Source organism: Talpa occidentalis, unplaced genomic scaffold (assembly GCF_014898055.3).
Source record: "Talpa occidentalis isolate TD23 unplaced genomic scaffold, MPIMG_talOcc4v2.1 talOcc4.13, whole genome shotgun sequence".
Classification (NCBI taxonomy): domain Eukaryota; kingdom Metazoa; phylum Chordata; class Mammalia; order Eulipotyphla; family Talpidae; genus Talpa; species Talpa occidentalis.
Genome location: NW_023601322.1, coordinates 43183237 through 43210731, shown reverse-complemented (window position 1 = coordinate 43210731; position 27495 = coordinate 43183237). Strand labels below are relative to the sequence as shown.

General features: G+C 33.7%; 1 protein-coding gene across 1 annotated transcript in view; it reads right to left on the bottom strand.

Annotated features, from left to right (window-relative positions):
- Nucleotides 1–27495, bottom strand: part of SMCHD1 (structural maintenance of chromosomes flexible hinge domain containing 1) — a 137379-nt gene that overhangs the window by 97153 nt on the left and 12731 nt on the right. The window contains exons 4-13 of the mRNA XM_037508775.2: nucleotides 24925–25007; nucleotides 24155–24285; nucleotides 17528–17642; nucleotides 17316–17435; nucleotides 11538–11704; nucleotides 8927–9017; nucleotides 7842–8052; nucleotides 4031–4151; nucleotides 3769–3952; nucleotides 1361–1555 (exon numbers count right to left, since the gene is read on the bottom strand). Of these exons, the coding sequence (XP_037364672.1) occupies nucleotides 1361–1555; nucleotides 3769–3952; nucleotides 4031–4151; nucleotides 7842–8052; nucleotides 8927–9017; nucleotides 11538–11704; nucleotides 17316–17435; nucleotides 17528–17642; nucleotides 24155–24285; nucleotides 24925–25007 (1418 nt within the window). The remainder of the gene's footprint in view (nucleotides 1–1360; nucleotides 1556–3768; nucleotides 3953–4030; nucleotides 4152–7841; nucleotides 8053–8926; nucleotides 9018–11537; nucleotides 11705–17315; nucleotides 17436–17527; nucleotides 17643–24154; nucleotides 24286–24924; nucleotides 25008–27495) is intronic.

Sequence of the window (27495 nt, the reverse complement as noted above, 5' to 3'; positions counted from 1 at the left end):
CTCAGCAGTGTACTTCGGTCCTTCTGCCTGTTCTGCTCCCCGCTCTGGCTCTGGTGAATTCTCTCACCCTCCCTTGCTTCTGACTGTACCCAATGCTTGTATAAATAAATAAATAAATAAATCTTTAAAAAAAAAAAAATTACAGTGACTTCCAAACTCTGAAGTTATTTCTTTCATGCATTACCTGAAAATTTCCCTATAATTCTTTTCCTTACTGGCCTTGAAAAATCGAAAAGTCATCTCCGTAAGTCCCACTCAGAAATTCCCAATAATGACTACAACAGTTTATACCCAAGCCTAGTCTTGTTTCTGAACTATTTCCTTCACAAATAAACAATGGTTAAGACAGCGCAACTCTAAAACTTGCGTTTTTCCTACACTTACCCATGTCTTGGCCTATGCTCCATGTTACCTCCCCGAAAAAGCACTGCGCTGCACAAGCATAGTTTACAAGGCAAAACTGATGATCGCTTCTTTCTTGTAACTCTTCATGACTTTGAGAATACTGTATTCACCTAGCATCTTTCTATCTTTCCAGCTTATCTCTTTTATTCTGCTTTGCCAGTTCCTTCTTGTCATTCTATCCCCAAAATGCTGTGAAAGTCAGGTGCTCTAGTTACACCCAATATTTTTAGGTTTGGGTATTTAATTTCAAAGCTTCAGATTTATGAAGACTACTTTCATGTTTATGAAACATTCTCTCTCTGGAGAGAATGGACACTTTTACCTTTGTAATTATCTATATAAACCTGCATCTCCATCTCTTTCAAGATCTATACAAATGCCACTTCTTTTGGGATTTCATGATTTCAAGACTAAAGATTTCATTTAAAGAATTTCATGATTTATTCTTTTTTCACAGTTGATCCAAAGTCAAAAACCTCTCTACTATAAACTGTCAAAGCACTACTCATCCTCCCTTTTCACGCCTCTTATCCCTTTCTTATCTATTACTATTTATGCTTCAGTTATCTTTGCTTTCAGGCTATAACATTCTTAAAGACATTTTTCTAGAATGCTACATGCTCCACAATGCAGTACATGAGCACAGTAACTTACAAGCAGCAAGTACTCAATAAAACTTTAGTACAAACTCATTATATCACATATTAAAAACTAAGGCTCTCGAATAAGGATTAGTGCAAGAAACAATAAAACCCTTACAAATTGAGAATTTGGTAATAAATAGGGTTGTTAAAGATGCTAAGTTAAAATATGTAATTAAAATTATTTTGGCCCTTTCATTCTTTTCTGGCTCCTATGGAGTCAATACATACATTACTTCTAGTTGCTGTTTAAATTCAAAACACATGTAACAGTTTAAAATCCTAAAAACTGAATCTAAAAAAGTATAACCTACCAGTTGTCCTGCTTTGTATATTTTTCCATCCCATTCTATTGCTGCATATGTGGCCCAAGGGCCCTGCTTCTTAGAAGGAAGATCAGGACGTGTAATAATTCCTTTAAAAAGTGTAAACTTTATTTGTTTGTCATACTTTTCATGACAGTCCTTCAGCCACAAAGCAAATTCTCTGTCAATTTTCATTCGTTGTTCCTGTAAAATGTTTAAACATTCTATGAAATATAGCTACAAGGAAAAAAATATAATAGACACTTGCCATTCATTCTAACTTAGCACCCCCCAGGACCCTCCCCCCCAAAAAAACCCAAAAATATTTTTCTAGATCTTTCTTCCATACAATGTTAGATTTCTAACAAAAGCATTACTACAGAAAGGAAAATTTTGGTCTCATCCTTGGTACCAAGGTCTCAGTGGTTAGTACCAACAACAAAGCTTCCATTCCTTGCTTTAAACTTTAGGATACACCAAAACATGACCAACATTGTTAGTCCAGAAGAAGGAAAACTAGCCTTCTCACTGTAAACCATGAATATTCTCAACAGGAAAATAAAAATCTTCTTTATGTATTAAGCATAGATATACACACACAGAGTACATAAGCATAAATATGGCATATCTACTGTATTAAAATGTCATTGGGGGAGTGATACAGGGAAAAAATAGACTAAAAAGTCTCCTTAATAATGAAAAAGAGGTTGAGAAATAGTGCTCTACAATGCACATTTTTCTTTTTAACTATTCAAAGAAATTAAATCACAAAATCAAAATGAGGTATTTTCTAATAATAAGAAAATATGCCACTGCTTAACAACTCCCATTTCTGGGAAACAGGACAGAGATATTATATTGAAACATAAGCTGCATTATTTGTTTCATGACTATCTTTAGGATACTGAGTAGGAAACAATCTTCACGTTAAATGCTTTCAAAGAAGACAATGCATAAAGTTACAGTTCATTTCTTCCTACACACCTTACTCTACAACAGAACATTTCCAAAGAAAGATAGGGCAAAATTAAAAATAATTTCAGATTAAGTTTTTGCAGTATGCAGTTAGAAGAGTCATACCATAATCATTAAAAACAAAAAAATGAATTTTAAAGTTACTTGATTAAGAAATACATGTACATGGTAATGACTAAAGAAAATGTTACGCAGTTTTAAGGAAATCCTGTTCCCAGATACTAATTCTTTCCTTAATCAGCAAACCACCGCTGTTAGTACAATCTGACAGATATTAAAATTATTAACTAGTAATGATATACTCTGCCAACCAAATTTTTCTATTGCACTTCATTGTATTAGAAAAAAATTGTTCTAAGCTAAAACTTAAACCTCCAGTTTTCACTATCAATCAACCAAATTACCAGACGGTTTACTCCAAAAACTTGGTAATGTGTCAAAGGACAATGTTAAAGATGTGCCAAGATGAAAATCTAGGAGAGGAGTATGTAGGTATTCATGACAATATTCTTTCAACCGTTCTGAGTATTTGAAATTTTCAAAAATTAGAGAAATATATATTTTAATGTTACAAGGTAAAAAAGGAATAGAACCCATTGTGGATAACTTCTAGAAAGACCAAATTATTCAATAAAAGTTTGATAATTAATACCATAATATAAAACTCCAGGTGTATTATAACTGAATGCAAATAAGACTTTTCTCAACAGAAAATTCTTTAAAAGTATTTTAATCTCCATGAATCCTAATCTTTTATTAACAGCAAAATGAATTTTAACATCTTGTAGGGAAAAGTGACTATAAATACTATGTGCTATATATTATTTACTGCCCAGCAATTCTAAGTTCACACAAAAAAATGTTCTTCTATCTCTTGGAAACTCAATATTAAATTGCTGAAAGAATAGTATCAAGTCAGTTTCTGAGGTATTTGGTAAAACAAAGGTACACCAGTTTCATTTAACTTTTTAAAAGTGTATCATTCTTCTATCAATCAATGCATGGATTTTAATATTGAATGATTGCAAACCATCATTTAGCCCAAAGTATTACAGTTTTACCGCAATTCTATCCTCTAGATTAGATAAAATTAAGCATTTAGGTTATTACTACATAAACATAACCATGTGTTGGATTAAACTGTTCTCATATACTCTCATCAAATGCACATGCTTCTGCAGATTCTATTCTTATGTGAAGGTCTTGATACTAAAATCTAAAAAAGATTGGTAAATATTATCCAAACATGGCCTAATCAGTTTGAAATCTTGGTGAACACAAAAATACCTATAAAGAAAAATTTATTCTTTTGATTAAATTTGAAAGTGCCCATAATTATCAGTGTCCATAATTATCAGCATAAATCTACAGTATTAATGACTTTTGCTTTACTTAAAATAGATCATTTGCAAATATTCAAAACTTGATATTTAAAATCATACCTGTCCATTTAAAATCCTTGTAAAAAGGGTGTTCTTATCTTTCAGTTTTAGCTCAAGATCCATAAAAGTCAGTTTATTTGTGCTGACTTGGAATTTGTCATTAGTGAATAATGCACCAGATATTCTGTTGTAGCACTCAATTGGTGCAAGCCCTCTCTTCTTCGGAGGAGCACACCAGTCAAAGCTTGAACAGAACAAAATATTAGTTAGTAAAAAGATTAGGTTATGAAACAATGTAATTTCAGCAAAAATCAAAACTTACTCTTCAACAGATGTATATGGTATTAGCCGTCCATTCCAAAAACATTCAAAAATTGGTCTTTTTCCTCTTGCTGCTTTCTCAAGTATGAAACAATCATCATCATCATCTTCATCTTTTAACTCTAGAAGCAAAGAAATATGTAGAACAAAATTTTCATTGGTATGGCATATCTGCAGTTTTCATCACTGAGAAATCAATATCTGCATGTGAAATATTAGTTGCTTCAAAGAAAAGGTAACAAAACACTCAGATGATCTTTCACAGTTCATTCTATAAAGCCTCAAAGTAGCTTAGTTTACCTTTAGAAAGGAAGACTTCCAAAGTGGTATCACACTCTCCTTTAAAAGTCCATAATTACTTATAATTAATCAATCTTTCTTAGGAGTACTATGCTAGCTGCTATCCTGTAATATTCCTCCCCCCACCATCCCTATATTCTTTGACCTTTCTTCCTACCCACTCCCTCTTAATCTCAGAAGTCTCTCTTCATTTATTAGTGTCAGCTAGTTTTTATAAATATGTTCCTTTGTCGAATTTTCTGTTACGTAAATGTCCAATATTTTAACTGACTTGCTTTACTACACTTTCTAATCTGCCATAAATAGCAACATTTTGTTTTTCTATGTGGTTGAATAACATTTCATACTGTGTATATATCACATCCTCTTGACCTAGTTCACTATCAGCAGGCACGGAGGTTCAAGTCTTAGTTCTTGTAAATAGTGTTGCAATAAACATTATAGAGCATATAAGTCTTCGAGTTGATGATTTCATGTTCTTGGATAAATGTCTGAGAGTGAGGTTGCCAGGTCAAAGTTTATTTGTATTTTTAGTTGTATAAGGTAAATCAGTATCATTTTCCAAAATGGCTGCACCACTTAACATTCCCACCAATAGTGCAACAGAGTTCCTCTTTATCCACGTCCTATACAGGCTATTGGGGATCTTTTTAAAACATGCCATTCTCATAGGTGTGAGATCATAACCCATTGTAGTTTTAATCTGCATGTCTTTTATTAAATGTGATGATGAACATTTTTCCATTATTCATTGCCTCTGGATATCCAATTTGGTCAACTGGTCAGATTGTCTGACCATTTATTTATAGGGTTGTTTTTCATTGTTAAATTGAATAAGGTTTTAATTTTGCACATTAATCCCTTGTCACTTATGTAATTATGTGAACTTTTTTTCCCATTCAATATCTTCTAAACCTACTAATATTTTCTCTTGCTGTCTAAGTTTTTATTTTGAGGTAATCCCAATAGTTTATTTCTGCTTTTATTTCTCTTGCTATAGGGATGGACTCTCATTAAACATATGTATTGTTGATGTCATGAAATCTAGCACCAATATTTTCTTCTTTATATTTTATTGTTACAGCTCTTGTATCTAACTAAATCCATTTAAAATTTATTTTTGTGCATAGAGTGAACCAAATTCATTCTTTTACACTAGCTATTCAGTCCAACCCCCATTGCTTGATCATGGCTCCTTTATCACAAATTAAGTATTAATACACACATGGTTTACCTATGCTTTTGATTCTGTTCCTTAATACATGTGTGTATTTCTATTTCAATACCATTTTGTTTTAATTACTGTTGCTTTATAGTTTAGCTTAAAGACAGGTATTATGGTACCTATATTTCTCTTTTTTTTCTCAGGATTTCTTTTGCTACACAAGACCTTTTATGGTTCCACATGAGTTTTATTTATTCATTCATTCATTTATTTTGTGGGACACTCACCAGCCACAGGGGAACGAACTGCAGGCTGCGGGCAGCTCAACCGCTGCGCCACCAGGGGAGGCCCACCACACAAGTTTTAATATTCTTTTTTCAATGTCTTCGAAGACTATTGTTGGTATTTTAGGGGAACTGTGCTAAATTTATACACCACTTTTGATAGAAGTTATTTTGACTATATTGATTTTCCCCATTACAATCTATAAAACTTAAAGAGTTAAGAATCATATGTCCAAAGAATTCTGTCTATAGCAGAATCCCTATTCCCAACCAAACAAATGAGCTAGAATCTTGTATCCGAGTTTCACAGTTCTGCCAGAATCAGTATGTTCACATAAAAGTCATCTGGGAAATCTATGGTATCAGATAGCAGCAATTTTGCATAGTTTGAATGAATTAATAACACTGAATTTAACTTTATGTAAATTATTAAATTTCTAAAGATCATACTCAGGTAATAAAGTTGGAACTGCAACATGTGAGAAAGCACTGAAAGTACAATTAACAAAATTGTCTATAACATATAGATATTTGTTAGTAACCTATTTTCATACATCCAGATAAATTAGGGTCAAACACTATGATCCCGATAAAGTAACAGTTCAATTATTCTGGCATTAAGTCACCAACCCAAACAAAGCCTTCCTCTGGAGGGGAGGGGGAACCTCATAAGAAGACCTTTTATAAAAGTTCCAACCAATCATCAAATCACTACTTTTGGAAACCCCCTTTGATCATCACTCAACTTGCTAGTTTTTATTTCTCTTATCATTTCTAGATGAATTCATGTTCGTGATCTTAATTCATGTTCTTAATCAATATAGAACTTTATCTTTTTGTCCATAAGCATACAAAAATTAGAAATGGCAAATTAAAAAGGGATCAGGACATCACAGGAGACAGAGCCACTGCATAACAACATGTATGGGCCCGTACTAAACCTAATGTTGGGTGCTTTCCTAAGAACTTTGAGCAGTTTCTTAGTTAACCCTCAAATGAGGATTGAACTGTTAATTATAACCTATTGTACAGGTAAGAAAATTAAGGCAAGAAGCAGTTTGTCTAAGTTTATAAACAGAAAGTGATGAAGATAGGATTCAAACAGGAAATCTCGCTCTAGAACCCACATACTAAATATATATATATATAAATAAAGAAGCATTCTGAATGAGAAGGTTTAATATTGATAATCTGTGATTTCAACACAATCTCAATATTCCCACTAAGATTTTTCAAATATATAAAGTGATTCCAAAGTTTCTAGAGGAGTAAAAGATTAAGAAATAAGAATCTTCTCAAAAAGAACAGTGCTGATCTCCTACAGATATCAGTATGTGCTAAAGCTACAAGATAATCATTCTCATGTATAAAAATACAAAATAAAAAAATAAAATAAATCGATAGTCAAGAATTCAGATCTATGTACTAATAGAAACTTAGTATTTTTATAAAATTAGTATTTTGAACTACTGTAAAGGTCTTAACATTCAATGGATGGTACTAGGAACTAAATACCCAGATGAAAAATATTAAGTTAAAGCTCTATATCATGCTACACATAAAAAAGATTACAGATGCATTAAAGACCTAAACATAAAATAATTTTTAAAGCCTATAGAAACTTTCTATAGTCTCGACATATAAAACCTTCTACAAGACAAAATCAAAAAGCATAATGAAAACAATGATTTGACTATATAAAGTTTAAAACTTCAAAAGTATTTGCAAAGATAACAGGAAGACAATATGAGAATATATAAAAGATTAATATGCAGTACATAACTAAAAGTTTAATTTGGTAAGAGCTCAATGAGAAAAGAATATGTAATACTTCCCAAAGTCAGTGCTTTATTAACCTGGAAGTGAAAATACACAAAAATCAAGAATTATAAAAGCTAAAAATATCTTACAACTTAAGATTTGCATAAGGAAAAAAGTTTTAACATTTATCTAAGCTTAAATGCCCAACTAATAATAATTGTTAACCAAATCACTAAAGAAAATAAATCACTATCCTAAATCACAACTTCACATTTTGTAGCTAAGACAAAAGATTAACATACTTGATGGAAAGCATGGATCATCAGGGTAAGTTTCTCTATCATATAAAAAAGGGTGATAGCGAATAATCCCTTCCACTACACCGTCTCCTTCAACATGAGCCTTGAACTCAAAACTATCAGCTGCTGTGTTTATATACAACGTCTGCATGTCATCTTGTATTTCCCTTAGGTTGACAATCTTAGGTGCCTTCCCCTTTTCAAACATAGAAATCTAAAATAAAAATAAAACAAAAATAATTAAATTCTATGATGACTTTACTTTTGGGGGAGGGGATTTTGTATTTTTGGAGGTAACAATGATATACAACATTGTATTTTAGAGGTATAAGTTCATACCCTTCAGATATATGTTACCACACCACACCCACCACCAAGGCACCAAAAGTCCTCCATTATAGTCCATTGTGCCCCCCTACCCACTTTGCTCTCCCCATCTCCCTCCCCCTCCAGTAGCCTGAATTCTACAGTGATGACTTTAGTTCTGAGCTACAATCCAAGAACAGAATAGGCAAAGACTACATTTTACTTATATGAATAGCCATCCAGCAATAACAAAATACACAAATTTATATATGGGTTAAATAGTTGTAAGTAGCATCTGACTAAGGTATAGACTACTAAAAAAATAGAAAGTAAAGAAAGAGCAAAGCAGTGCTGAAGGACAGATAAGTCATCAGTACATTTAATTCAAGGTTTCTTGGAAGAGGTAACAAGTGAAATTCTTTATAATGTGTGGGCAAGGATATTAAGAACCCAACACTCGTATGTTCTGTGCGACTAAATCTTGCTTTGACATCATGAAACTAAGAACAAATGGGAAGCTATTTATGCTCCTATTCCTCCCTGCTTTAAGAAATAGTGTTTAGCAACAACTCACACTTCTATAGAAGACAGGGGAAGAAGAAAAAAATCAGATACTATAGTACATAAAGGTTCAAGAACAGTATGTCTAGGAATGGTTCCTTTTACTTGAATATCATATTATCAAAGTACTGTGGTAAAAAGACAGAAGAGCTGTCTAATTATTAACTGATTTTCCTTGAGTCATTTGGAACTGGAACAGATACTTAATGATTTTATCTTACTTCAATATCAATGTTGTTGAAAGGTCCAGCTTCTTTTGACATCCGTTTTTCATTTCCTTTTGGGCCATGAATATAGTAATGATAAATATGCCTAAAGTATAGAAGAAAAATTTTTAATTCACATAAAATTATAGTTCACATAATATCCTACCAAAAAATATTATAACTGCTATTTGGCAATATCTACTATGTCCAATTATTATAACTGCTATTTGGCAATATCTACCATGTCCAATATTTTTTTTTAATTATGTTTATTGAGGTACTGTTGATTCACAACAGTCTTAAGGTACAGGTTTTCACAGCTCTACATGCATATGTTATCACACCATGCCCACCATCAAAGCACCAGTATCTTCTACCATAGCTTACTTGGTCCTTTCCCCACTTTACTCCCATGCCACTAGGCTCCCTTTCTGGCAGCCACAGTTCTGTGGTTAGATCTCAAGGGTTTGTTTTGTTTCTTCGCTTTGCTTTTTACATTCTGCATGAGTGAAATCATCTGATATTTGTCTTTCTTCTTCTTTAGTATCCTACTCAATGGTAAAAGGAAACCTGAGATGCAGGTATTAATAGAGCCAACTTTATAAATATAGAAATTGTGGCACAAGGAGTTTACATAATTTAACTAACGTTATAGAGCTAGAGTTTGGGAAAGGTAGATTTCAGTTGAGGCCTTTCCAACTTCAGAGCTCATACACTTTACATGCCCAAGAAGCACAGTTCATTAAAAAAAAAAAAAAAAAAAAAAAAAAAAAACACAAACAAAAAAAAACCTAGATGCTAAAAGATCATAAATCTACTTGTCAGAGATGTTCTAGAAGTGACTCAAGCAATTGGGTAGCAGAAAGATTTGTCTGTTTCAATTAAAATAATAACACCCATCTCCTCTCTAATAGCACTGAAACACTTTTATCACAACATTCCCAAAACAAACAAAACTAATAAAGCCAGCAGTATTGCATCAAAAACCATAATTTTAGAAATCTTTATTACTTTATTTTTAATGAAAGTTTTAAAAAGATTATACTTCAGTGAGATTATACAGGGCTAAAATATATCACATCTATAGTTATTCCTAAAGTGGAATTTATATTTCTAAATGCAAATTTTATTTTATTTTTATCTTTTTTGGAAAGATTTATTTTATTTATACAAGAGCTGGGGTACAGTCCACATGAGTAGGAGGGTGAGAGGATTCACCAGAGACAGAGTGGGGAACAGAACAGGCAGAATGACGAAATACACTGCTGAGGGGAGCAGTGGGCGAGACAGGAGAGGTCTGCTTGCCATGTGGGTTGCTCCGAGGCCAGCAGGGATCGAACCAACACTACAGAGGCTGCGGACAGCTTCGCAGTGCTGCGCTGCGCCTGCACCATGAGGGAGGCCCAATGCAAATTTTAACTTAAAAAGTAAGTATCCTAGCTAATCCATAAAATAACTGAAGTAAAAGACGTAACTGAAAAATCATTAGAGCTCTTTTTTCAGACATCTTAAAAGTGTTAACATCATAATCAACACTTTTACAACCACATATTAAGAAAAGTGACATAAACACTTTCAAAGAATGGTTTGGGTGAATGACTAAAGTTATGTTATTCTTTGTTAAAGCAAAAGTGTACTTTAATCATTTGTTATATACACTGAGTTCCTTCAGTTGAAAGAAATTATTAATGTAAAATAGCTAATAAAACATGTACTTTAAAAATTTGAAAGCTCTATTTAAAACTCACATTATAGGACTAACACCAATATTCAAGAAGAAAATAATAGTTCTAAAATCAAATTTATTTTCCCATAAAAGGCAAAAAATTTTAACCCATTAACATATATTGATGTGTAAAATAAAGACTCTCAAATGATGTGTAAATTTTAAAAGATACTTTTTTAAGTTTATGTGAATTTTATGCAGATGTACCTATTTTTTTTGCAAGACTCAGTAACTGAGCTAATGCAAATTATGGAAACAATCCAGTACATAGTCCACAGCTACCAAGAAAAACCTTAAAGAGCCATTAAATAAATATTCCTCTAATTTGGTCTAATGGAATTATGTAACGCCCTAAAAGTCTTCCTGGAATATACAAAAATTTTTCAGTTTTACTAACATATCATATAGGCATATATGTATATTAAAAATTTTAACAGATCTGATGCACTCATCATTGAACATCTACTATGAAACTGCAAATGTAGGGATGTAGCAGTTCATTAAAAAAAAAAAAAAAAAAAAAGACATTCCAACGGGAAAAAGTAGACAAAAATAAACGTAAATTATATAGAGTTTAATAAGGGTAAATTATGACCAATGTTACAGAGAAAAGGCATAAAAGGGGCATATGGGAAATTTGATGGTGCTGAATTTACTAAACTTTGAATTCATTTTAAATTTTATCGTGGTGTCAAAAGTCTATGCCTCAAATAATTACCAATACATAACGGGATAAAAAATATTTAGACAGAATCATATTAACACCAGTATCAGAGTACTGATTACTGAAGTGAAAGAAACAGGACAGGAACAAGGCAGCATGCCAAGGCTTCAATGTATCTTTAATATTTCCTGTCTTAAAGGGTAAGATGCCCTGAATCAAATATAAATAATACTTACGTTAACTGTCGTGTCCAAAGATGAAAATAATTTTTCAAATATTGTATGTGCTCTGGTTGTACCCCTGTGATAATCACAGCAGTAAAGCTGGTTTTTTCCTTCTCTTCTAAGATGAGATGGTGTAGAAATCTCTCATCATCGTTTGTAATGTGAACAGAATCAGAAGGCTATGAGTGAATGTAAATACAACAAATTAGATGCACAAATTCCAATTATACAAATAACACTGACACATTTGTAATGTGATTTACTTGCATAGTTTTAGGAGCAGGCTTCAAAAAACTTCAGTGATAAGTGAAAATGCACCAATATAAGTCAGTTGAGTATATAACAATGCTGAGGACAGGGACACTTAAACATAGATTGCTAAGCTAGCACACATAAAGGGGACCCCCTACACTAAGCAATTCTGAATAAAAAATAAATACTGGGTTTAAAACTGCCAGAAAAAAATAAGGATGTTTACCCCAGGGTGGAATGAGTCCTATAGCTTAAGACACTTTATTAACTTACTCAGAACCAATGCCCAACCATCGATGTTCAAGAAAACTAGGATACAGCTTAGACACAACCGGCCCACCTCACTGTGCTTAAAAGGAAGTAAATTCATCCTGAATCCCAGTTCACATTCAGAAAATATATATAGCTTGCAAAAGAAAGGTGGGAAGGGTGGATGTTGAGGGAATGTTTGAGGATAAGAATTATAAACTCAATTTTAACTATAAATCTATGTGTTATAAAATGCATGAATATACCACACAGATATAGAAACATATGGAAATATTATGTCTAGGAAATTAGTTGACTTTTTTTTTTTTTAGTAAACATATTAATACTACATTCTTTTTTTTTTCCTTTTATATTTAAAGAGGAGGTTTGTTAGGGAAAGAGATGGAATGGTAAAAGACACAAGCAGGCAGGAATTGCTGCCGAAAGGGACAGGTCTGCTGAGAGGGGCCTGTATGGTTGCAGGCGGGCTGCCTTGAAGAGAGCTGCCTCCGCTGAGGGAGGTCAGTGAGAAGTCCCAGCATTGTACAGGTCCCGGGCAGGCAAGAAGGCTGCTGCCCTGCAGAGGGAGAGAGGTGGTGAAGAAAAGCACCTGCATAGTCATAGGTGGGCAAAAGGAGTGCTGCTGCAATATTTCATTCTTAAAAAATAAAGCCTCCAAAACCATTCTAATGCATTCCTACACACTAAATCACTACTACTACAACTTACAAGCAACATTTTATACAGTTTAAGAGCTAGTAAATTAGTTTGAATTTACTAATGATGCAAGTTTACTATACAGATATTTATCAAGCACCTTCTAAATTCCAAGATTCCTAAGACTCCACCTCATTATAAAGACAACAGATTTTCCTTCATCTGGGAGGAGATGAGAAATAAATGATTACAAAGCAACATACCATTATAAAAATATGAAACAGGAGCTAGAGTTAAAAAAAAAATGGTAACATTCACCCAGCAGATGACTTATTGAGAACATTGTAGACCAGTGAGAACATGAAGAATTTGAGAGTATAAAGGTAACAACGTGGTATAGAATATATGATAAACATTATGAAAGATGAAGCTAGAAAGTTTGAGTCAATGGCTGAAAATGGGTGGAAGAGAGGGTAGATGAAAATAACTATTTTAAAGATAGAATTAAAAGTAGTAAATGAGGGCCTCCCTGGTGGCGCAAGGGGTTAAGCACAGCACTGTGAAGCTATCTGCCATCCCCTCGCCTGCCAGGGAGCTACCCACAAGGGTGCTTGTTAAAGAGAGACAGGGGTTGCAGAATATTAAGTTTGAGTAAAGTTAATTTGTTGATTTGGGAACATTCTTCTGAGATATAAGATTTAACATCTTGTCAGAAACCTGTATTTTTCAGATGTCTGTCACTACTTTTGAACAACATAAAAATGATATTCAGAAAATTTCCCTAGTTGTGATCTATTTTGTTGACATGGTATAAAGAGGTGAGAAAAGATGAGGGTTTTAGGAAGAAGACAGCCAGAAAAATTTGGAAACCATTGCTAAAATTAATCAAAAACAATAGAATGGTTTCTATAAAGAGCAGTACACTGGCTTACAAAAATAAAACTGAACATATATGATATATAACCTTAAAGCCATGAAAAGTCCATATCAAAAAGAGCATATAAGTTTATCAGTCATTAATAAATAGTCATTGATGTTGAACTACCTGGATGTTGTTAAATGATACTTATTATACTTTTATATCTTATTATTTAACCTGGCATTAAATAATGCCAAAATCTTGCAAAAGCTAAAAATAAGGAAAAAAAGAAAAGGAACACTACCAGTACTTGGTCAAGAACCACCAACTCACACACATTGTAATTACTACTAATGGGTCAGAAATAGAAGGAACCTCCCTGTAACCTTCCCCCCAATTCCCCAAAAAAGCTAGGCCAGAAAGAATTGGTCAGAAAAAGAAAAGGATCAGGGACATTTACTGATAAAATGTTTGTTGGGACAAACTAAGCACAAAAAAGGAAAAGGTGGCAGAAATGATTACCAAAAAGGTCTCAATTCTAACTAAGCTTTATCATTCATACGCATAGTTTTAAAAATCACTCAAACTCTCAATTCCTATCTTTCACTAGTTTTAACATGGCAAATATGATTTCGAAAATATATTTTACAAGGCATTGTGATTGCAAGACGAAATGTTGTAATTTAGATATATTAAATAAATATATTAAATAAATTGTTAAATAAAAGAAACAAATTTAAATGATAAAAAGTGGGATAAGCAAAATTCCCTTTTGTAGAATGTTTTGAAAGAGATTAATAAACATGAAAAACAAAAACAAAACCCTGAGTCCATTAGTAATAAAAAAAGGTAATATTTTCAACCACCAATTTGCCAGCATTTTACTTCCTTTCCCTACCCCACCAATTCTTTTTTAAAATAAGGACATGGTCACAAAGGAATGATCTGTGTACTATTACAAGAAGAGTAACTGATTTAGGTTCCACCTTCCACAAAAATGATTTCATTATAATACAGACCAAGTACATTTTAAAAGCCCAAATTTGTTGACATAGATATTAAAATCCTAACAATTCATACTAAGAAAAATATATTAAAGCAAAATTTTATGTAGACATTAATTTCAGTCATTGTATTCATTTCTGACTTTGCAATTAAAGTAAAACCTTTCAATGAGCTAAATGCTAAACAAAATAATTATAGTACAGTCAGCCAAACAAATACCATTAAGTTATTAAAAGTGTATTATGCACCAAAATATTTTATAGTGAAGAAATACTTTTAATGTCAGTTTGAAAAAATGTGGACTCTCAGTCCTCAGGGGAATAATACACTACAGGGAGAAAACAAATCTCCAGACCTAGTCATAAAGACACAAACAGAATTCAAAATTACCATGATAAAGAAACTCAAGGATATATAAGAATACAGTGGAAACACAGAAAAGTGGCTCAAAGGTATACTAAAATTTCAGATATAAATGTCATCAAAACCAAAATCAGTGAACAAAAGATTAAAACTGATGCTTTAAGAATATAATGGAGATAGAGGATGTAAAAGGTTAGTAGAACAGATTAAAAAGTTCTGGAAAAAAGCTGTGGCATTAGAATAGACCAAACAGAAGAGTGAATCAATGAACCTGAAGATGTGAATGCATTAAGAATCCAAGTACAAGAGAGGAACAAAGCAGAGGGGGGGGAAAAAAGAAAGAAAAGAAAAAACACTAGGTAAATTATCTGACAATGAGAGGCACTATAATAATAGGTATCCCAGAAGGAAAAGAGAATAGAGGAAAACTTATTGACTCTGGAGAAGGAACTAAATATACAAACCTATGAAGCTAAAAGAAAACAAAGGTAACTAAAGAAAATGAGACCTACACCAAGACACATAATAGTGAAACTACCCAGAGTTCAGGACAAAGAAAGAATACTGAATCTGGCACACTAATGTCAGAATGGAACGGAATTAAGGTCCCAAAAATAAACTCACACCTATAAAATCAGTTAATCTACATCAAAGGAGCCAAGAATATACACTTGAACAAAGGGAGCTTCTTCAACAAATGGTGTTGGGAAAATGGGACAATGTAGGCAAAAGAAAGAAACAAGATCATTAACCACATTCCATACACAAAACTCACCTCAAAATGGACATAGAACAACTGAAACTAACATTAAAGGAAACAAAGGCAAAACACTTCATGACATACACTTTGGTGATCTTTGTGGACTCATCTTCTAAAGCAAGAGAGACAAAAAAGAATATAAACAATTGGGACTACATCAAACTAAAAACCTTCTACATACCAAAAGGAGCCACAGGTAAGACAAAAAGACAAGCTACTGAATGCAAGAAATTATTTGCACACCATAAATCTGAAATGAGACTGATAGCCAAGATCTACAAAGAACTCACAATTCATAAAAACAACTCAAGAAAAGAATAAAACCAATCAAAAAACAGGCAGAAGAGCTAAACAGGACTTCTAAAAGGAAGCTATACAGATGGCAAACAAACACATAAGAAAATGATCATCATCATCATTCATTTTCAGGCAATTGCAAATCAAAACAATCAGATACAACCACACACCTGTGAGAATGACTCTTATCAAAAAAACCAGAAACAAGTGCTGGCAAGGTAGTAGAAAAAAAGGAACCCTATTACAATGATGGTGGGAATGTAGACTGGTCCAGAGAAAAAAGTATAGATTTGAAAAAAGGTGTGAAAAAGATCTGCTATATGACCCAATAATTCCCCTCTTAGGTATCTGCTCAAAGAATACAAAAAGCACTAATTCTAAAGGAAACTTGCGCTTTCATGTTTACTACAGCACTATTTACAATAACCAGGATATGGAAACAACCCAAATGCTCAAAAACAGATGAGTGGACCATGAAGATGTGGTATACATACAAACAATGGGACAGTGGGCTACTACTCAGCAATTGAAAATGATAAACTCATGACATTTGTGGCAAGATGGATGAAGTTTGAAGGGATTATGTTAAGTGAAGTAAGTGACAAGGAGAAAGACAAATGCTGGATGATGTCACTTATATGTGGACTATAGAGAAGCCAAACAAAGGCTCAGATAAAGACAAATTTAAAATCTAACAGTTGAAACCTAACTATAGAACTGAGGCATACAGAAGGGGGAGCAAGGCAGGTAAGCGAACAAAGGAGTAAGGTAGCACAACATACTACGGTGATGTACTACACAAGTTGGGTGCGTGTGGTACAGTAACTATACCTGAAGAGGGAGATCCTACACTTCTGAAATAGCAGCAGCAATGTAAACTGTTACCCACCAAGATTCAAAATGATTAATATGCTCCTTATTAAAATTTGAATGCGAATGCAAATTTGTAAAAGAAATAAATCAGACATTTATTTTGCTGATGATCTAATTTCTTATTACTGCTTTCAACTCTTTCTATGACTATTATACAAAAAAAATTTACAAATACAAATCTAGTGCAAGGGAAACAGTTTATAATCTTGAGTAATTCTCAGGGAGCTTTATTCAGCATGAGACAACTTGTTGTCTGAAGACTTCCAGCCTGAGAAAGCACATAAATGATTACTTCTGCTATTCATGTGACTAAAGGAAAATAATGAAAATTAAGTAATTTAATTTAAATATTCCCTGTCCTCAAATTTTAAAATAAACATTAGTATCTAAGATAGAAATCAGAAAAAAAATTTTCTTATGCTATTATCCATACAAAGTAATAAATCTACAATTAATGAGTTAAAATGTACTGTACCTTTCTGTTTCTAATATATCCACTATATATTGACTCTTTATTTTTTTCCTTCTTCTCGAAATCTTCTTTAGAAAGCACAAGTTCATGAACATCCTGGGAATCTGCAGGTTTGCTTATCATCTGTTAAACATTAAAAACAGTACATTAAGAATTCCTAAGGTTAAACTGAAAATATTTTCATTAACTTTCATGTATGAGAAATCTTTACTTACTCTGGCTGACTGTCCAACAAAGAAAACAGCCTGCTTGCCCCCAACACCAAAGTAGGAAATATCGCTATTTAAGCTGCGTGGCACTGGTACTGGACGAACATATCCTGAGTGATCACTAAAATAAAAATTTACATTAATGAATGATTTTAAACAAGGTGACAAAGTAAATGGTATAACACTCTTATTAAGTAAAAGAATCAGAACCAAAAGTCAATCCATCATCTAGTACAGTGGTTCTCAGTATATTCTACCAACCAGTAGCATGAGCACCATCTGGAAACTCTAAGAAATGCACATTCTTGGGAACACCCTAATTACTTAAGAAATTAGCATTCAGAACTGAGTATGTATCTAAATCCTTATATATCCTTTACCTCTAGAACAATCCTTCAAAATTACTAATTGCTTCAAAAATTTTTTAAATATCATCTGAATGACAGGAATTGTGGCAAAGAGATTCTTATTTCCATGTATCCAACTGCAACATAACAATACTCTGGAGAGTAGGTATCCCTTGGTTTCTCAAAATATAGGCAAGGTCACCTGGGACACCATTTCCCAACATCAGAAATAAACAGACTTGGGGGTGAGGCTAGAATCACTACTACACTCAATGGAAAGGTTAAACAACAGATATGACATAGATAAAAATAATTAAAAAATACAAAGTACATACAGACAACTTATCCAGTAGAGGCAAAGAAATGAACAGAAAATATCACAGGGGGTCTAACAGACAGAAATAGCTCTACCTACCATTTTGGTGCCAATATGTGTGTGTACACCTAATCTCAGCTGGCCTGCCAGGGCACAACCTCTGAGTACAACTCTGGTGTCCTGCTCGGGCCCTTTTCCATTTCAACAAGATAAAAGAAACTCACAAACCAAGAGAAATTAGCCAACCTGTGGGCACATGTGCGTGTCGATGGGAAAGGTACTACTCACAGAAAGAAGACAGTAGTTCATAGAATAGCTACAGAAGATGGTAAAAAACTTCATTCTTAAAGAAATAGAATAAACAATATCTCTGGTATTGAAAAGGTGAGTATGTTCACAAACCTAGTAACAGTGATCTACCTTAACAACCCTACATTCATTTCATGCATCTCTACCAGCAAACATTTTCATCACTATAGGCTATACTAAAACAAAGCAGCTAACAGAAATGCTACCCAGTATCTTAAACCAGCTTGGTGCAAAAAGTCTAACTAATTTATGGAGACTGACTGAAGCTAAGCCCAAAGAATCTGGTTGGAAAGGCACCGTTTGTTACTGTAGATGATGATGATGATGAAGTTCCAGATCTTGTGGAGAATTTGGATGAGGTTCCAAAAATGAAGTAAACTGAAATGAGTCAACTTCTAAAGAAAGTAAAACTTGAAGAGTTACTGAGAGCTGCTATTTTATATTATGACTCCTTTTTAAAATTTTGTTCATTGATCTGATAAAATCTAGATTTATATTATTTTTGGGCTCATGCCCTTTGATACTACATTTCTTCTCAGATTTTGCTTATACACAATGCATTAGTCACAGATAATTAAGTTGAAGAACCCTGGGGATATTATATTTGAAACAAAGGTTAATAAAGTTCTTTGCCTAGTAAAGAATTTTTAAATAATAAAAAACAACTGAAGGAAAATATCTCACACATGTTTAAGTGTAGTTCTAAAAAGAGAGGAGAGAATGGAAGACAGCTGTAAACATTCTTGAGCCAATAAGACATGGTTCTACAGATCCAAATGAAGAGAGCCCACACAGGATAAAAGAAATCCATATTGCAGTAAACATCAAAAATAAAAAAGAGGGCCTCCCTGGTGGCGCAACGGTTGAGCGCTGGGTTGCAAAGCTGCCCGCAGCCTCTGCAGCGCCGGTTCGATCCCCGGCTGCTCCCCGGCCACCTGAGGAGGGTCCCACATGGCACGCAGACCTCTCCTGCCGCCCGCTGCTCCCCTCAGCAGTGTACTTCGGTCCTTCTGCCTGCTCTGCTCTCCACTCTGGCTCTGGTGAATTCTCTCACCCTCCTGCACTTCTGACTGTACCCAGTGCTTACATAAATAAATAAATCTTAAAAAAAAAAAAAAAAAAAGAACTAGAAAACAGGCTGAAAGCTGAAAGAGGATAAAATAGGGAGGCAGGTCTTGATACCAACAATAAAAGACAGTAGAATATTATCTCCAAATGGTCCAGAGAAAAATCTCTCAACAGAGAGCTAAATAAAGAATTTACAGATAAAATCCAAGGGAGTTTATCACCAAGAGATTTGCTTGTAAGGAATGTTCCTACAAGCACAATCTGACATGCAAGGTTATCATAATATAGTAAATGCAAAGGTAATTTTTAAAACATGATAGCTTTTTAAAAGAATGTGTTGGAAAAACATGGTATGTATAAACTGAAATTTCTAAAAAGTAGTATTTGAAATACTGAACAAAAACATTTTGGGAAAGAAGTGATCAGAACTCAGGTATTCCAAATTTCTCAACATGGGAGGAATGAGATACTTAAATTATAACTCTATGCATTTTAAAATTTCAAGGACAGGGAGGGGCTACCCTGGTGGCGCAGGCGGTTTAGCGCAGTGCTGTGAAACTGTCCGCAGCCTCTGCGGTGTGGGTTCGATCCCGGCCGGCCAGCGAGGGTCCCACGTGGCACAGCTGACCTCTCCTGCTGCGCCCGCTGCTCCCCTCAGCAGTGTATTTCAGCAGTCTGTCTGTTCTGTTCCCCACTCTGTCTCTGGTGAATCCTCTCACCCTCCCGTGCATCTGGCCTATACCCCGGTTCTTGTATAAATAAATAAATCTTTAAAATAAAATAAAATTTCAAGGGTAAACTGAAAAAATATATATACACACATATAAACTCTAAAAGAAAAAATGGTAACAAAAGCACACAGTGAATTAAAGAGGAAAAAACTAGAAAATAAAAATGTAATAAAAAGGTTTAAATTGGCATACCAATAATAAAAACAAACACAAAGACAACAATGACCATTAAGATACTCTAATACCAGGCCTAGAAATAGGTCTGTTCATAAAATGTTGTGGAAAAGAATAGTGCTCAGGAAACACTCAGATCCAGGCTGTGAACTATTCTACAACCAATATGAAAACTGCAAAAAATGAAAGCACAAAAGACACAAAGACAAAAGAGGCAACAGAGACATGAGAGGGAAAATTTGAACAAGGACATTATATTGGACTTTGAATCAATGATAAATTTCTGGAGTGTGACAATAGTATTAGGGCTATGAGAATATCCTAAAGTATATATACATGCCCTAGCATTTCTTAAATGTCATAAAGTCTTCAACTTACTTTCAAAAGATATATGAAGAGAAAGTGTATGCATCTGCATACAGATAGAAATAACAAATGTGGTAAATGTTAACAATTGATGAATCTAGGTGAAGGATATATCAGACCTAATAATGTTCTTTCAACTTAATTATGGCTTGAAATTCTTCAAAATAAAGAAGGTGAGGGAAGGGGCAGTACCAAGGTGAGTAAAAATTACAAAGAACCATTATACTGTAACCACTAGTCTCCTTTCCACCTCTCAAACAAACAAACAAAAAAAAGCTGATTACAATTTCAGAATGTTTATCTATTCTAGTATTCCTTCCACTTGGAATATAATATCCTCACCCCACTCCCCAAAGATCTTCAATGGCTATTTTCTTCTAATTATTCAAGGCACAGCTCAAATGATATCTTAAAGAAGCTTCTCTTTCCTAACCATCTTACCTAAAGAAAGTGCCTATCAGGCTCTAACATATTATCCAATACTTTTTTTTGGTTTTTTGATTCTTTTTTTAAAATTTTTTTTTTATATTCCCCATACAATTGCACCCCCCTTATTTTGATCCCACCCGCTCCCCACAGTGTGTCTCTGGTTTATAGTTGTTTGTTGATTTTGATTTCTTCTTTATTATAGTTATTCTTTTTCCTGGTCCCTTATTTAGGTTTTCTAGATTCCTGCTATGAGTGAGACCATCCATCATTTTTCTTTTTCTTTCTGGCTTATTTTGCTGAGCATGATCCCTTCCAGCTCCATCCATGTTGCTGCAAATTGCATGAGTTTATCTTTATTGAGATGCTCATAAATTCTGTGTTCACTTGTTTTTCTCTCTACTACAACATAAGCTATAGGCAAAGGCAGTCAGCTATTTTGTACTTTTAGGCTGTCCTTCCTTTTCTTCCACAGCCTGTCTTTTACGACATCTATCCTTGTAGCCAGTAAAAGATAAACTGCAAACTATAAAGTAGCTGATAATTTCGTCTACATCACTAAGAAGCTAGGGGAAGGAGGGCGTACCTATGATACTATCAGAGGAGTGGATCAAGAGACAGCATGGTTATATACAGCTGTAACAACTGATCAGTTTATGAACAAAATACATATAAAGACCAAAACCAGCAACAGGTAGATCTCTCGGAAAAATTAAAATTCATTTAACATTTGGGTTAAGTAAAACACTTTTTTGTCCTAAGATCAGGAGATGTGTAGAGTCAGTGTTATGTGAGTCTAGTAAAGACTTAATTTTATTTTATTTATTTTTGTTATTTAAAAAATTTTTCATTGTATATCATTAAATATTTTAATATACATTATTTTTAGAGCAGTTTTAGATTCATAGCAAAAATTAAGATACAGAGATTCCCCATATACATTAGGCATAAATGCTGAGGCATAAATCAAATAAAATACACTCTATATGAGGACAACTACAAAACACTCATGAAATAATTCAAAGAAAAAATAGATGAGATATTCTATATTCATATATAGAATGACTCAATTGGGTCAATATGTTGTTTATTTCTAATTTTTATGTAGATTCAATGTAATTTTTGTCAAAATACCAGCAATTTGTTTCTGTGAACATCAACCAACCGATTCTATTATTTACGTTTGTTTTAAAATGTTACTTATTTATTTTTTAATTGAGGTAATATTGGGATAACCCCACCAGGTATCACTATCATACTAAGACTTAATTTTAATAAACTAGGACCTACTTCTTTTAGTTTTCCATTTGATTGAACTGTTATTTTTCTAAACTGTTTGTCCAACCTATATCTCCTCTCCATCCCTTCTAACATTTCTACTATATGTTAAATTCTATCCTTAGACAATCCTAAGGCTAGGTCTCTGCTTTCTACATGGCTATTTTATAAATCCTTGAAGTTGCATGTATTCATGAAAATAATGAAAAAGAATAGTTATAGAAAAGTCTAAGGCTAAGATGAGAAAATAATACTAAAATGACAGCTTAATATTTAGTGACTGCTTACAAAATATCAGGCTTCATCCTAAGGAATTTACATGTACTAAGTTACCTTCTTCACAAAACCTTTTAAGACATGATTTCCACTTAACAGGTGGGTAAATTCAGACACAGATAAATAAAACACCTTGGTCAATGTCATACAACTAGTAAGGACAGTATTCAAACTAGGTGAAATGATTCCAGAACTTGCCTTCTTCATTATATTGCCTCACACCATGATACTGTTAACTCTTTACAAATTGGATGAAAATTCCAAGGGTGATAAAATTTCAGAAATAAGAATGCAAATGTGCTAGTAATACAATTTTTAATACATTGGGCTGATCCTTAAATTTGGGTAACTTTTCTTAACATAGCAAAGAGTAAAACATGACATAAACAAATACTGCCAACGGATTCTTTCCAACTATGTTACCTGAAATACACAATATAACTTAAAATAACAAGACTTCTGCTCCTGAGAACTAATTCAGAATTCAGCTAATATCCCAAACATCTAAATCTTTATATCCCTAACAGTTTCTAGAATGTTTTGGCATTCCTCATTCAGAGTATTTTCTCTAAGTTTATTCTGATGCAAAGCTTCTTTCTAGATTCTATTCCTTAACAACTATGTTTTATACAGCAGAATCCTGAAAGCAGAGCAGCAGTGAGCTCAAAAGAACTACATGTGACTTCTTAGATACACTGCAAGTGGCATCTGGTGATTTCTAAAACCTTGTTTAAAACCATTCTGCTACTCTAGGGCCTCCCTGGTAGCGCAGCACTTGAGCTTGGGCTGCGAAGCTGCCCACAGCCTCTGCAGCGCCGGTTCAATCCCTGGCTGCCAGGGAGGGTCCCACATGGCGTGCAGACCTCTCCTGCCACGCCCGCTGCTGCCCTCAGCAGTGTCCTCTGTCTGTCTGCTTGCTCTGCTCCCTGCTCTGTCTCTGGTGAATTCTCTCACCCTCTACGCTTCTGACTGTACCCAGTGCTTGTATAAATAAATAAATAAATCTTTAAAAAATTAAAAAAATAAAACTATTCTACTAGAGGCTATAGAGCTGTCATCAAACAAGTAAAGAAAAGAGAGAAAGCTCCAAAGTACTCAACATATCAAATTACTCCTATATACCTCAAGAAATGCAAAAATAATTGCTTGATGGAAGGGTAAAATCTTATGTAGTTTTGACTAATTCTAAGTATTGCTCATGAAAGTTCTATAATATAAAAAATCTAAGTATGCTGACAACATCAAAACTTCCAATGCATCGTGTATAACAAAAGTATGGATAATATTAGAATTCTTATCCTTATTAAAATAGCCAGCTGCATATTAAATAAGGTTTTCTAACCTTTCAAAGTCACCTTGCCTTGTAAATTTTGACAACCTATACACGGCCCAGTTGTTAAGCTGTTTAGAGGTCATTCCTCTTCCATTATCTATCACTGCAACGGCAGGTTTTCCTTGTGTTTCATCAAAAAGCTATGAAATAAGTTCAAAAAGACAGGAAAATGCAAATCAATATCACAAACATGAAAAATTAAACATTTAAATGCGCTCACTTATACACTGCTGATGAAAGCACAAATTATTACAATTTTCTGAAATCACTGAGCTATATAAATCAAGATGTATGATCTTCAGGTATTAAGCCTGGAAATTCCATTTCTCAGAATTTAGCTTAAGGCACTAATTAGAGACATGGGCAAAGACCATAAGGATGTTCATCATGCCAGTATTGCTTACAATGGCAAAAATATGGGGAAAAAACTCTACTATGGTTCAACAGTAGACCAATCAACAATTTATTTTATAGCCAATAAGCCAACTGCAACAATAAAATAATATATATATTGCAGAATATTCATATGGCAAATGTTTACAATGGTCCCATATGGGGAAATTAGAAAATTACACACAAGAAAAAACAAAATGTACACTCTGAGCACATATACATGTACGGTAATATGCACAGAAAAGGCACATAAAGAAAACTGACAATAAACGAAGAGCCATCAGATATTGTTTTTACTTTTTATATTTTTCTAATTTTTCTCCAATGAATTTGTAGTAAGTCTATAAAAGGAAAAGTTAAATTGCTTTACAGTAGTATTTTCTTACCAACTTGATCTGTATTCTTCTAATACCAGTGTTACGAGAAGTAGCAGATAATGAATTGTCAATTAATTCTGCAAGAGCAAATGCTGTAAGAGAATAAGAATACATTATTGCTTAACTTTTTCCTTTCAGGTACTTCATGTAAAAGTTCAAAGTAGAAGAAACTCTGAAGTACCTTAAGCCATCACTTTTATTTTCCAAAGAGCTAGAATTAAAGTATTATCCTGATCCTAATGATATAATACATAATAAAGGCATCATCACCAATCACCACCAGCATAAAAAAGTAGTCATCAACCAGTACTTGTATGGCACTACACATCATGAGTCAGCCAGCCATGATTCCTGGCTTCAAGGAGTTTATAATCTAAAGACAGACATACAGACATAAGAGACAAACAGAAAACCATAACCATAAAATCATATAGTAGTCTGTAGTATGTAATTATATCATGCACAAGTCAAACGTACACACATTTAGAGATATGGGGGCAAAAATAAAGGAACTATAAAAGTATATATTAAGAGCTAACTTAGATGTAGAAACCTTATAACTAAGAGTAACTTGTCAAATGGCATGGTATGTGTGACACAGAACTATAATTAATTTTCTACTACATAACCAACTTAGTGTTCAATTTATCAATGGTACAGCAATGTTAACTACCAAATTTGTCTCTTACTTCCACTGGAGTTTAATTCAGTTAAATCTATAATTAATTACAGAGTGGCACTCCAGCAAGCATGTCACATGCTCAAAGGTGTTCAGAAAGCAATCACTACAAATCAGATAGGTATAAGGATCTGGCTAATGATGATAACTCTAGAAAATGAAAAAGGGACATTGCAGGAAAAGGATGGAAAAAAATACTTAAATTTGGAAGGAGAAAAATGAGTAACATTTAGGATTTGATATTAGAATGAATAAAATTTGGATGTATGAGAAAGAAAAAGAAAGACAAGATTTGCTCTTAAAAATATTTGCTCTTAAATGGTCCAACCACTATGGAGAGCTGTGTGGAGATTTCTGGACCTACTAAACATAGAGCTTCCATATGATCCAGCAATTCCACTCCTAGGTATCTACCCAAAGGACACAGAAACATCAATTCCAAAGAGCACCTGCACCCCTATTTTTATAGCAGCACTATTTACAATAGCTAAGCTTTGGAAACAGCCCAAATGCCCAAAAATAGATGACTGGATCAAGAAGATGTGGTACATATACACCATGGAATATTACTCAGCATTCAAAAAAGATAAACACATGCAATTTGCAGCAACATGGATGGCGTTGGAAGGGATCATGCTCAGCGAAATAAGCCAAAAAGAAAAAGAAAAATACCGGATGGTCTCACTCATAGCAGGAATCTAGAAAACTTAAATAAGGGACCAGGAAAATGAATATAAGAAAGTGAAAATCAAAATCAACAAAAAACTATGAACCAGAGACACTTTTTGGGGGGGGGGGGGGCGGGAGGGGAGGGATGGGGTCAGAATGGGGCGTTTGCAATTGTATGGGGGAATATAAAAATAAAATTAAAAAAAAAATATTTGCTCTTAATAGACTGAATAAATGATCATATTTCCCATAATGGAAAAAGTTAAGGAGGAGCAAGAAAAGTTCAGTTTTAGATGAGATGACCTACCGCTCCCTTATCAAGTTTAATGAGTGGGGTGTTCTACAGGGCACCAGATAGATAATATACTTAGTGAGAGAATCAAGAAAGTGGGATATAAAGATTTTTGCTCCAGTAACATAGACAGGATAGTCACAGTTTAGATCAGCTCACTAAGAGAAAAATATAAAACGATATGGTCAGCATGATTTAAAGAAATATCCACCATACAGTTGAGAATAACCAGAAGTAGCGCCAAAGGCAAAGGAACAGAAACAAGGAAAGAAACAGAAATGTAAAGTCACAGACACCAAAGCAAGAGTTTAAACAGTGAGATTCTCTGCATATTCGCGACAGTACAAATGAAACTGGAAGGTATTTAATCTATAAATAATCTAAAAAATGAATAAATCAATTGACTCCACAACTATACACATTTAGAAATGTATCCCCAGAGGAAAATTAAAGATTTATTCACTATGAAATATGTTAAGCACCTGTTATTTGCCAGACACTGTTCTAGGAACAGAAGACAAAAGTCCTGTTCTTGTGGCATGAACATTCTTGTGAAAGAAGATGGGAAATGCAGTATCACAACAATAAATAAAATCTCTAAGCATGTGAGAAGGTGGTATGTACGATGGAGAAGAAAAAGAACAAAGGTATCAAATAACAGTAGAGCATACAGGGAACAGAGTTTTATTTTTTAACAAGGTAAAGTTCTGTTAAGAAGGTAACAGATAAACAAGACTTGAGTGAGATGAAGGAATGAGATAGCGGCTATCTGGGGGAAAAGCATTCTAGACAGAGGGCCATAAGCTGAGAATACAGTCAGCAATGGAGTGAACAAACAAGGAGAATAGTTGTAGAAACAGGGAGCTATCAGTTGTTAAGGCAAGATGGTAACTGTAAAGACTTCAGATTTTACTTTTAGTGAAATGGGGTGTTATGAATG